The sequence below is a fragment of the Bos indicus genome, chromosome 24 (assembly GCF_029378745.1).
Source record: "Bos indicus isolate NIAB-ARS_2022 breed Sahiwal x Tharparkar chromosome 24, NIAB-ARS_B.indTharparkar_mat_pri_1.0, whole genome shotgun sequence".
Lineage (NCBI taxonomy): Eukaryota > Metazoa > Chordata > Mammalia > Artiodactyla > Bovidae > Bos > Bos indicus.
In genome coordinates this window covers 59,660,834-59,673,221 of record NC_091783.1, presented here as the reverse complement: position 1 = coordinate 59,673,221, position 12,388 = coordinate 59,660,834, and the positions used below count along the sequence as shown (strand labels likewise).

The window sequence follows — 12,388 nt, the reverse complement described above, 5'->3', positions numbered from 1 at the left end:
TCACATGTACTACTTTATTTTTTACAGAGACAGAATACTACCATATGATACTGAAAATGATTTGAACTTGGCAAGTCTTTATGCAATGAAATCAATCATGTAAATATATATTAACTTACCAAATTTTACAATGGAATTTCTTTCTTTATAAGAGGAGGGATTTCTGTCTTTTTAATTTACTGATGTATTTTAATGCACCAAGAAATGTCCCTGACAGCTGTGGTGGTTATTCAGTTGCTCAGTCATGTCCGACACTTTGTGACCCCGTGGACTGCAGCACACCAGGCTTCCTGTCCTTCACCATCTCCTGACCCATGCTCAAACTCATGTCCATTGAGTCGGTGATGCCATCCAACCATCTCATTCTCTGTCATCCCGTCCCCTTCTCCTCCCACCTTCAATCTTTCCCAGCATCAGAGTCTTTTCTAATGAGTCAGCTCTTTGCATCAGGTGGCCAAAGTATTGGCGCTTCAGTTTCAGCATCAGTCCTTCTAATGAATATTCAGGACTAATTTCCTTTAAGATGGATTGGTTGGATCTCCTTGCAGTCTAAGGGACTCTCAAGACTCTTCAACACCACAATTCAAAAGCATCAGTTCTTTGGCAGTCAGCTTTCTTTATAGTCCAACTCTCACATCCATACATGACTACTGGAAAAACCATAGCTTTGACTAGATGGACGTTTGTCAGCAAAGTAATGTCTTCTTTTTAATACGCCATCTAGATTTGTCATAGCTTTTCGCACAAGGAGCAAACGTGTTTTATTTTGATGGCTGCAGTCACCATCTGCGGTGATTTTGAAGCCCAAGAGAGTTGTGACTTTCCATAAATTTTACTGAATTAGTGAAAACAACAAATACGTAAAGAAACTTGAATCTCTGTATCTGTCTCCAGTGAACCCACTCCCGTCATCACCTTACACAACACAGGATAAGGAAGAATCAGACATTCTAAAGAGAGGATACCATTTATAATATCCCTTTTTTATTGTCTTCAGCAATAGATTATCTGTGTCCAGTGAACCCACTCCCCTGTCATCACCTTACACAACACAGGATAAGGAAGAATCAGACATTCTAAAGAGAGGATACCATTTATAATATCCCTTTTTTATTGTCTTCAGCAATAGATTTTTCAAGTTGGTTTTTACATTTGTTATTCCAGTTTATACTGCAGTATCATAAATCTTTCCCAAGTCTTTGAATTTCATCAATAAGATAGTCAACATCTGTTTGTCTTGTGGCAGGATTAGAAAAGACCATTCGGAAAAAATTTACTTTGTCCCCACAGGGCTGGTAGCTGAGCATGGCTGTACCCTCCACTATCATCTGAGCTTTAATCTTCGGAGCAATCTGTGTATAAACGCAAATATCATTAAAAAGAAAGCTTACAAATAAATAGTGTTCTACCTCCTAGATGACTACATGACTATCATTAGCTTGAGGTAAATTGCAGGCAATTTAAAACTGTCAGGGATAATTTTTAAGAGGCAGCTTACTACAGAAAAAAAGCAGCCTGTTCTAAACACATATTAATGCTCTTGCTAGTCCATGATTCACAATTACCAAACTCATAAAATAATGCAAGTGTACTAGAATACATTAAAGAAGGTTGTATGACATTTTGTTTACATTTATATGTCAATATAGACAGCCATATTCGGGAGAGAGGTAAAATGAACTAGAGAAAGGAAAAGTAGGAATACCTTCTGATATTCTAACTTTCACTCTGAATTATTACAATACAACTTGAGTTTTTCAACAAGGTCACTGTTTTGCAGTGAAACATGGTTTTTTTGTAAATTCTACAGAGGAAAATTCTACCTGTTTAATGTCTTTCACAGCTCCTAAAACAACACTGCGCAGGTGGTGTGAGATCACAACACTCTGGGGTCACTGGATATCATAGAGCAAAGTGGTGCTGAGACTTGGGGCATGCAGAGGGCGTGCACACGTTACCTAATGCAGTATTAAAGTCATAACCCCACATCACACACACAGACTTACCTTTTGCAGTTCTTGATCTCTTTCAAAACTTTTTGGGATATGTTTAAGTCTTGGTGGGAAATACCAGAAGCAGACATTCGTGAACTCAGGCTTAAATCAAAAATTAACACTTTACAAGTATTCTTAAAGTTTCATTTACTTCTTTAGTAATTTTATGAAAATTCTTAAAGCCCTACCTAATTTCTTAATTATCCCAGAAGTATTTTAATTACCCATGCCATCAGGCTGCCAAGGGGCCGACTGGCCCTTGAAGAGGAAGATGGATATAATACTAGCAAAACTCTAATTTTATCATTAATATCTATAATTTAGTACCTTAATAGTAATTACCAAGGATTATTAGGTAACTTAAAAGACCACTTTTTCTTATGTCACCTACTCTCCAGAAACCCAACTGCATAGTCTAACTTACAAGAAAAATGCTAGGAAAAATTAAATTTCTCTCGATTAAGTGCCATCAAAATCAGAAAAGCAATTATAACCAAATAGTTTTATCTTAATTTTTTTTAATTGAGAGCCTGGTGGGATATAGTCCACGGGATCACTAAGAGTCAGACACAATTAAGCACACACAAAGGCAAGGCAACTATTAAATTAATCTATTAGGCTCCAGGCCTATAAAAAAAGAGAATTTAATGGAAAAGTTTTTAAGATCTAAATGTTTTGCGGCACTTAGATAAAATAAAATGTGTATGATAATTATTGCATGTAACTTTTGAATTATCTCAAAATGTTAGACAGATAATAGATTCAAGAAAAAATACTCAGCAAAGAAAGAATAGATACATTAAAGTACCACCAAAAAAAGCCCACTAATAGAGTCCTTACCTCTGCGTCAAATACAAGCTTAAAGTTATCTTTTTTCTTTAAAACTTTATAGAAGTATTTTGCAAGTTCCATATATCTGTCAATCTGTACCTCAAACCCATAGGTTCCCTGTAGTTTAAAAAAAAAAAACATCAAATGCTTTACTCAAGTAAGTACCTTTAAATTAAACTAACGAAGCTCTTGAAATGTATTAAATCCATTTAAATGTACTTATTTAAATAAATATGATTATTATCTTACTAACAGTAGGTATCCTCTATTCTCACTGCATTCTTATCTCTATCTTCTCAATCTCCTTTTACTCCCTACTGTCTGCTGAACTTGAGGCAAGTTACTTAGCCTTGTTACGCTTCTGTTGCCTAGATCTACAAATGTGTGATAGATACTTTGACATGAGTTTTTAAAATATTTGTACTTATTTGTTTGTTTTTGGCTGTGCTGTTCTCCCTGCTGGGAGGGCTTTCTCTTTAGCTGTGCTGACTCGGGCTACTTTCTAGTTGTGGGGTGCAGACTTCTCTTGCTGTAGAGTACGGGCTCTAGTGTGCGTGTGCTCTAAGGTGCGTGTGCTCTAGTGTGCGTGTGCTCTAGGGTGCGTGTGCTCTAGGGTGCGTGTGCTCTAGGGTGCGTGTGGCTCTAGGGTGAGTGTGCTCTAGGGTGAGTGTGCTCTAGGGTGCGTGGCTCTAGGGTGAGTGTGCTCTAGGGTGCATGGCTCTAGGGTGCGTGTGCTCTAGGGTGCGTGTGCTCTAAGGTGCGTGTGCTCTAGGGTGAGTGTGGTCTAGGGTGCGTGTGCTCTAGGGTGCGTGTGCTCTAGGGTGCGTGTGCTCTAGTGTGCGTGTGGCTCTAGGGTGAGTGTGCTCTAGGGTGCGTGGCTCTAGGGTGAGTGTGCTCTAGGGTGCATGGCTCTAGGGTGAGTGTGCTCTAGGGTGTGTGTGCTCTAAGGTGCGTGTGCTCTAGGGTGAGTGTGGTCTAGGGTGCGTGTGCTCTAGGGTGCGTGTGCTCTAGGGTGAGTGTGCTCTAGGGTGCGTGTGCTCTAGGGTGAGTGTGCTCTAGGATGAGTGTGCTCTAGGGTGCGTGTACTCTAGAGTGAGTGTACTCTAGGGTGCGTGTGCTCTAGGGTGAGTGTGCTCTAGGGTGAGTGTACTCTAGGGTGCGTGTGCTCTAGGGTGAGTGTGCTCTAGGATGAGTGTGCTCTAGGGTGCGTGTACTCTAGAGTGAGTGTACTCTAGGGTGCGTGTGCTCTAGGGTGAGTGTGCTCTAGGGTGAGTGTGCTCTAGGGTGAGTGTACTCTAGGGTGCGTGTGCTCTAGGGTGAGTGTGCTCTAGGATGAGTGTGCTCTAGGGTGCGTGTACTCTAGAGTGAGTGTACTCTAGGGTGCGTGTGCTCTAGGGTGAGTGTGCTCTAGGGTGAGTGTGCTCTAGGGTACATGGTCTAGGGTGAATGTGCTCTAGGGTGTGTGTGCTCTAGGGTGAGTATACTCTAGGGTGAGTGTGCTCTATGGTGAGTGTGCTCTAGGGTGCGTGGCTCTAGGGTGAGTGTGCTCTAGTGTGCGTGTGCTCTAGGGTGCATGTGCTCTAGGGTGAGTGTGCTCTAGGGTGCGTGTGGCTCTAGTGTGCGTGTGCTCTAGGGTGCGTGGCTCTAGGGTGAGTGCGCTCTAGGGTGAGTGTGCTCTATGGTGCGTGTACTCTAGGGTGCGTGTGCTCTAGGGTGAGTGTGCTCTAGGATGAGTGTGCTCTAGGGTGCGTGTACTCTAGAGTGAGTGTACTCTAGGGTGCGTGTGCTCTAGGGTGAGTGTGCTCTAGGGTGAGTGTGCTCTAGGGTACATGGTCTAGGGTGAATGTGCTCTAGGGTGTGTGTGCTCTAGGGTGAGTATACTCTAGGGTGAGTGTGCTCTATGGTGAGTGTGCTCTAGGGTGCGTGGCTCTAGGGTGAGTGTGCTCTAGTGTGCGTGTGCTCTAGGGTGCATGTGCTCTAGGGTGAGTGTGCTCTAGGGTGCGTGTGGCTCTAGTGTGCGTGTGCTCTAGGGTGCGTGGCTCTAGGGTGAGTGCGCTCTAGGGTGAGTGTGCTCTATGGTGCGTGTACTCTAGGGTGCGTGTGCTCTAGGGTGAGCGTGCTCTAGTGTGCATGCGGCTCTAGGGTGCATGTGCTCTAGTGTGTGTGTGGCTCTAGGGTGAGTGCGCTCTAGGGTGAGTGTGCTCTATGGTGCGTGTGCTCTAGGGTGAGTGTGCTCTAGTGTGAGTGTGGCTCTAGGGTGCATGTGCTCTAGTGTGTGTGTGGCTCTAGGGTGAGTGTGCTCTAGGGTGCGTGGCTCTAGGGTGCGTGGGCTGTAGTAGCCATGACTCCCGGGCTCTAGAGCGCAGGCCCAGCTGTTGTGGCTCGCAGGCTCAGTTGCTCCACAGCATGCGGGATCTTTCCAGACCAGGGGTGGAACCCATGTCTCCTGCGCTGGCAGGTGGATCCTTTACCACTCAGCCACCAGGGAAGCCCTTGACATCTAATTTTTTATGTCTAGTATGCAGAGCAAATTTTTTTAAAAATTTTATACAATGCAGTGAGAAACAGAAGAAATATGACAAATAAAGCCTTGGCATACTGGCTGGCATAGGATACCCTGAAACTGAGAGTTGTTGACCGTTAGCTGTAGCCCAGGCATGTAGCTCAGTGCTTTGTACTCTTGGTTTAATTCGCTCTTAGAGCGCTATAGAGTGGATGCGAAGGCACGGAGAAACCCACCCATCTCTGTCTCCACTCGCCTTCTTTCCCTTGGTGATTGCCACTTGTCTCATGGCTCTAAGCAATATGTAAAGGCTGATGACTCTCCCACTTATATTTCCTCCTGAGACCTCATCTCTGAACCTCAGATTCATATGTTTGATTCCCTGTTAATATAACTAACATCTCAAAATGACATGCCCAGAACCGAACTCCTGACCTTTCTCCACAAACTTGTACTTCCCAGTGTTCCCAATCTCCATTCTATCCTTTAGTTGCTAAGGTCCAAACCATCAGCATCTTATCCTTGACTTTCTTCTTTTTTCACACCCACACCCAGTAGAATATTTTGGAAAATTCCACTGGATTTAACTTCAAAAGGTAATTAAATTCTAATATATCTTGACCTATTTGTTGCCACTATACTGGCCCAATCACCCTCTCCTGCATTACTGAATTTGCTTTCTAATGATCTCTGCTTCTGTCTGTACATCCCAGATATTCTTTGCTGAGGGTACCCATTACTGGTTACTTTAGGGGTATGCAATGTAGAGCCTCTACAACAATATGAGGTGGCACTTCAGCACCTTCTCAATACTTAAGCTTTTGTGACCAGGCAGACTACTGTTCTTGGGGCTGCAAAGAGTCAGACACAGCTGAGCGCACACATATACCTGTGTGCACACACATACCCGAGCGCACACACATACCTGTGTGAAAGACAGTAGGAAGGAGGTAGGCAGACTGGGAAAGCTTTCAGACTGTGAATAAATATGGCTCTGTGTGTGTGTGTGTGTTAGTCGCTCAGTCATGTCTGACTCTTTGTGACCCCAGGGACTGTGGCCCTCTGTCCCTGGGAGTCTCCAGACAAGAATGCTGCAGTGGGTTGCCATTCCCTTCTCCAGGAGATCTTCCCAACCCAGGGATTGAACCCTGGTCTCTCACACTGCAGGCAATTTCTTTACCATCTGAGCCGCCAGGCAAGCCCAAATATGACTCTAAGTGAAGGAAAAAGATGGGCAAAGGTGGAGTGGAAGCATCCTAGACTACAATGAAATCTAAGATGTAGGAAGGCCTTTAAGACCTCTTCACATCAGCTCAGCTATTAGGAACAGTCTCCTGTCTCTCAGGAGTGGTATCCCTTAGCCTCCCTGCCATGCACTGCCAGTCACTGACAGGAGAAAACCGGGAAGCCCAGCCTCAGGGCAAATGCAATCTGACTTTAGAAGAAGCAGATGGGGCTCTTGAACAATTAAGCTCGATAGCTTTCTCCTGGCCAAACAGAGTCATTTTATGAATATAAAACTAGTCCAACTTTTGTAGAAAATCCATCCAAAAAGAGAAGACTGTGCATTAGATTTGCTTTTGGACAATAATCAGTGTTTGTGGAATCTTATATTTCTATGATTTTCTTATTACTTAGTTTTATAACCTACCACAGTATTTTATGGAATTAATTTTACTTTAAAGAAATATGTATTTCATTAAAAATGGATCCTCTTTTCTATAATCAATGAAGTATTCATTCTGTAATTACAGCAAATGAGGAAAAAATATAAAATTTTCACTTATATCTCTAGACTTTCTTCTTAATTCCCATCATCTTGTCAAGAGTACGGATGGAGACTCACCCAGCAAATGTTTAAATATTTAGTAGTTATAGATCATGCAACAAACTTGCAAGTCAACTCCTCCCTTTCAAGCCTGCCATGGATATTTACCTGAACTTGCATTTTAACATATAAAAATGCTCTTAAATATGAAAATAATTTCCATTCTGCTGGAATTTTGTTTCCCTACTCTCAGGAATGGCCTTGCTTACATAATATCTGTTTATACACCTTTTTTTTGGAACATAGTTTCCATATGCAAAAGGTGATAAATCTGCTTTTTCATCACTACTTCAGATGAGTTTTACATTCCCATGGTGCTATGAGTTATGTTAAGAAAGATAATATGGATTTGTGGGAAAATAGATTTTGAATTTGAGAGTCAGCTGTGCTCCTTAGATTAAATTCTCTTCATCTATCAGCAAGTTAATTTCTTTACCTATTTACCAGATATAACCAGCTCAATTGTTGGGACATGTAAGCTAAATTACCTAAGTAAAGCTTTGTAGCCTAATCTATGTTCAATGTATGGTAAACCCATGACTACTGAAGATCTATACTATTGAATAGATTTTTTATTATTTCAATGCCTTATTATTGAAATAATTTAAGGTGAGTTATCAATATATATATACACTATTCAAAGTGGGTTTTTTAATGCTTATTTCAAACAAGGTGATTATAAGGTTAGGAAAAAGCAGGTGATAAAAGATAAATTTGTAAGAGAAAATGCTGCCAATGTATTATAGATTACTAAAGAAGGATCTAGAGATCTCTTCAAGAAAATTAGAGATACCAAGGGAACATTTCATGCAAAGATGGGCTCAATAAAGGACAGAAATGATATGGACCTAACAGAAGCAGAAGATATTAAGAAGAGGTGGCAAGAATACACAGAAGAACTGTACAAAAAAGATCTTCACAACCCAGATAATCACAATGGTGTGATCACTGACCTAGAGCCAGACAGCCTGGAATGTGAAGTCAAGTGGGCCTTAGAAAGCATCACTACGAACAAAGCTAGTGGAGGTGATGGAATTCTGGTTGCTATTTCAAATCCTGAAAGAAGATGCTGTGAAAGTGCTGTACTCAATATGCCAGCAAATTTGGAAAACTCAGCAGTGGCCACAGGACTGGAAAAGGTCAGTTTTCATTCCAATCCCAAAGAAAGGCAATGCCAAAGAATGCTCAAACTACCACACAACTGCACTCATCTCACATGCTAGTAAAGTAATACTCAAAATTCTGCAAACCAGGCTTCAGAAATATGTGAACCGTGAACTTCCTGATGTTCAAGCTGGTTTTAGAAAAGGCAGAGGAACCAGAGATCAAATTGCCAACATCCGCTGGATCATGGAAAAAGCAAGAGAGTTCCAGAAAAGCATCTATTTCTGCTTTATTGACTATGCCAAAGCCTTTGACTGTGTGGATCACAATAAACTGTGGAAATTCTGAAACAGATGGGAATACCAGACCACCTGACTTGCCTCTTGAGAAACCTATACGCAGGTCAGGAAGCAACAGTTAGAATTGGACATGGAACAACAGACTGGTTCCAAATAGGAAAAGGAGTACATCAAGGCTGTATATTGTCACCCTGCTTATTTAACTTCTATGCAGAGTACATCATGAGAAACGCTGGACTAGAAGAAACACAAGCTGGAATCAAGATTGCCAGGAGAAATATCAATCACCTCAGATATGCAGATGACACCACCCTTATGGCAGAAAGTGAAGAGGAACTCTAAAGCCTCTTGATGAAGGTGAAAGTGGAGAGTGAAAAAGTTGGCTTAAAGCTCAACATTCAGAAAACGAAGATCATGGTATCCGGTCCCATCACTTTATGGGAAATAGAAGGGGAGACTGGAAACAGTGTCAGACTTTATGTTTTTGGGCTCCAAAATCACTACAGATGGTGACTGCAGCCATGACATTAAAAGATGCTTACTCCTTGGAAGGAAAGTTATGACCAACCTAGATAGCATATTGAAAAGCAGAAACATTACTTTGCCAACAAAGGTCCGTCTAGTCAAGGCTATGGTTTTTCCAGTGGTAATGTATGGATGTGAGAGTTGGACTATCAAGAAAGCTGAGCGCCAAATAATTGATGCTTTTGAACTATGGTGTTGGAGAAGACTCTTAAGAGTCCCTTGGACTACAAGGAGATCCAACCAGTCCATTCTAAAGGAGATCAGCCCTGGGATTTCTTTGGAAGGACTGATGCTGAAGCTGAAACTCCAGTACTTTGGCCACCTCATGCGAAGAGTTGATTCATTGGAAAAGACTCTGATGCTGGGAGGGATTGGGGGCAGGAGAAGAAGGGGACAACAGAGGATGACATGGCTGGATGGCATCACTGACTCGATGGATGTGAGTCTGAGTGAACTCCGGGAGTTGGTGATGGACAGGGAGGCCTGGCGTGCTGCGATTCATGGGGTCGCAAAGAGTCGGACACGACTGAGCGACTGAACTGAACTGAAATAAGGATCATGAATTTGCATCTATGATTCATGTTACAGAACATGTTTTTCTATTTGTGTTTTGTACTCGGAATTCTATATCCACCAAATAAAAATCTAAGCAATTTTTCTGGAGAAGGATAACTACCTGTGATACCCAGAAGAGTCCCCTTGCAATGCAGAGGGTGGGTGATGTGTTGTGGAGGATCAGCTTACCACTGTGTTAAAGAAGCTGCTGGTTCACGTCAAAGCTTCCATCCTCAGAGGACCTACTGCCTATCTTCCTATAGAGGATTGGGAAGGAGGTGATAGAAATAGCTTCCTAAAAACATTTCCATTATTTAAGCTAAAAATTACAAACAAGGAGCAGAGGGAGGGTGTAGCACATGTCCTGCTGTTGCAATCTTCGGAGAGACTGTATCTGTTGTCCTTGACTCTGTGTGTGTGTGTGTGTGTGTGTGTGTGTGTGTTTATTAGTCACTCAGTTGTGTCTGACTCTTTGCGACCCATGGACTGTATCCAGCCAGGCTCCTCTGTCCATGGGATTTTCCAGGCAAGAATACTGGAGTGGAGTGCCATTTCTTTCCTCAGGGAATCTTTCCAATCCAGGCATCAAACCCGGGTCTCTTCATCTCCTGCGTTAGCAGATGGATTTTCTACCACTGCACCAGCTGGGAAGCCCTGAGCTTGATTCTAAGGCAGATCGAATGTTCAGGTAATTAATAAGTATTCACATCTGGGAATCTATACTAACTTTAAGTGGCTTGACCTATTTCCAATTCCAATTAGAAAAAAAAAGTTTTTTTTTTAAACCTGCAGGCTAATTTATATTCCTAACAGATTTTACTCCTACCATTTGATAGAATATACATTAATGGTAAAACAAGCTAAAATCTTCTCCACCTCAGTAGAATTTCGAGCTCAGAACGAAGCTTGCCTTTGCAGTTAGAGCAGTTTCCTCGACAGAAGTTTAACAAAATAAAAGGACCATAGGGCTCCTCTGGGGGCTCAAGGGTAAAGAACCCTCCTGCGAACGTAGGAGACAGGGATTCAATCCCTGATTTGGGGAGATCCCACCTGCCGCGGAGCAAATAAGCCCGTGTGCCACGTCTACTGCGCCTGTGCTCTGGAGCCTGCGAACTGCAGCTACCGGGCCCAGAGCCGCAACGACCGAAGCCCCATGCGCCCCAGAGCCTGCGCTCTGCAGCCAGAGAGGACGCTGCCGGGAGAAGCCCCGGAACTAGAGCGTAGCCCCGCTTCGCTACAACTAAAGAAAAGCCTGCACAGCGGTGAAGACCCAGCACAGCCAAACACAAATAAATAAACTTTAAAAAAGGGAAACACTTAATAAAATAAAAGGACTATAATTTGGGGAAAGACATCCAAAGTAAGCTCTAAAATATGGAACTAGTTACATCGGGTATCCAAGTACATAGGACCTAATAAAAGATGGCAAATTCCTACCTTTGCCTTCCACATTAACCAGAGCTTAAAGACATCGACATGTCGGCCGCATTGAATCGTCTTATCCCCGGTGTCAAAGTTAATATTGTAGACTTTATCAGGCTGGAAGAGGTATTCAGCCTGCATCTGGTTGCACGCTCCCAGAAGACCCTGAAAAATGGACGATACATCTACTGTGTAAGCCGTCCACATCTCAGTAAGAAGCCACAACCACTTATTCATTTCAGTTCACTTAGCATTTCTACCTTACAGGGGCACATTTAAATAGAACTTTTGTTTATTTTATATAAAAATATGTTACTTTCTTAGGATTTTCATGGATTCAGTTGTTCTTTGGATTTAGCTGGAACAGTAGATGGTGTAATTAGATTACCAGTTGTCTATATTTCTTTAACGTTTCTTAAAAACCTTGAAGTTTCGCTGCTCTTTTGAAATTATGTGACCAGCCTGCATTGAAGTTAATTAGAATTGAGTGCCTGGTTCATTTTAACTACACTTTCTCATGAATCAACCGTTTAGACGCCAGTCAAGCAAACGGCTCTGATGGCCACGGGAGGCAGAGAATAAAACAGTCCATTTATTTAATTTTGCCCTTTCCTAGCCATTTCCTCTTACATAAAAGGTGTTGAAAACATTCCTCCTTGGTGTTGAAGAATGGAGAAATACTCCTTTTGAATGATTAAATAATAACCACTAGAAAAAAAAATGTTTCCATCAACCAGTTGATAAGAGGCTTTTCTCAAAAGATATGCATTGCCACAGCATAACAAAGGCTAAACCTGTGCGCACTGACTGGGTAGAGTTTAAATCTATACCAACTATAACCTTTTGAATATGAAGCAAATAAGAACATATTTATCACGTGCCTATTATATGCTGGAGACATCACAAATATACCATCTGATCCTCATGGAAGACTTAGGGTGTAAGTGCTACTGTTATATCATTTTTATAGATTGAAGAGACAGAAAGTTCACCACGGTAAGGAATTTTCAAGATCATATATCTGTACCGTGCTAAGTTTGAGACAAGAGGGTAGTTCGTCTGGGAGTCTGTGGCAATCCAATTTCCAAGGGAAGAAAACTCACACTCTTATTTTGGAGCGGCTTATGGGTCTAAGGAAAGGATCACAACTGGTGATAAGATTTGAAGGACTGGGGTGAAATAGAGAAGAAACGATACCTTGCAAAGGAGAGGACTTTGTGTGTGTGTGTGTATACACAATATACTACATATATATATATATATATATATATATACTACATACACTGTTTTAAAATATTTTAGTCTCCAGCTCCTATCTAACAAAATA

At 42.0% G+C, this 12,388-nt stretch overlaps 1 protein-coding gene across 1 annotated transcript in view; it reads right to left on the bottom strand.

The window, feature by feature from the left end:
- Positions 1–1,111: 1,111 nt before the first annotated feature.
- The window catches only part of LOC109577691 (glutamate decarboxylase 1-like), a 67,899-nt gene continuing 56,622 nt past the window's right edge, over positions 1,112–12,388 (bottom strand). The window contains exons 12-15 of the mRNA XM_070778602.1: positions 11,077–11,226; positions 2,835–2,942; positions 2,007–2,096; positions 1,112–1,352 (exon numbers count right to left, since the gene is read on the bottom strand). Of these exons, the coding sequence (XP_070634703.1) occupies positions 1,179–1,352; positions 2,007–2,096; positions 2,835–2,942; positions 11,077–11,226 (522 nt within the window). The 3' untranslated portion in view covers positions 1,112–1,178. The remainder of the gene's footprint in view (positions 1,353–2,006; positions 2,097–2,834; positions 2,943–11,076; positions 11,227–12,388) is intronic.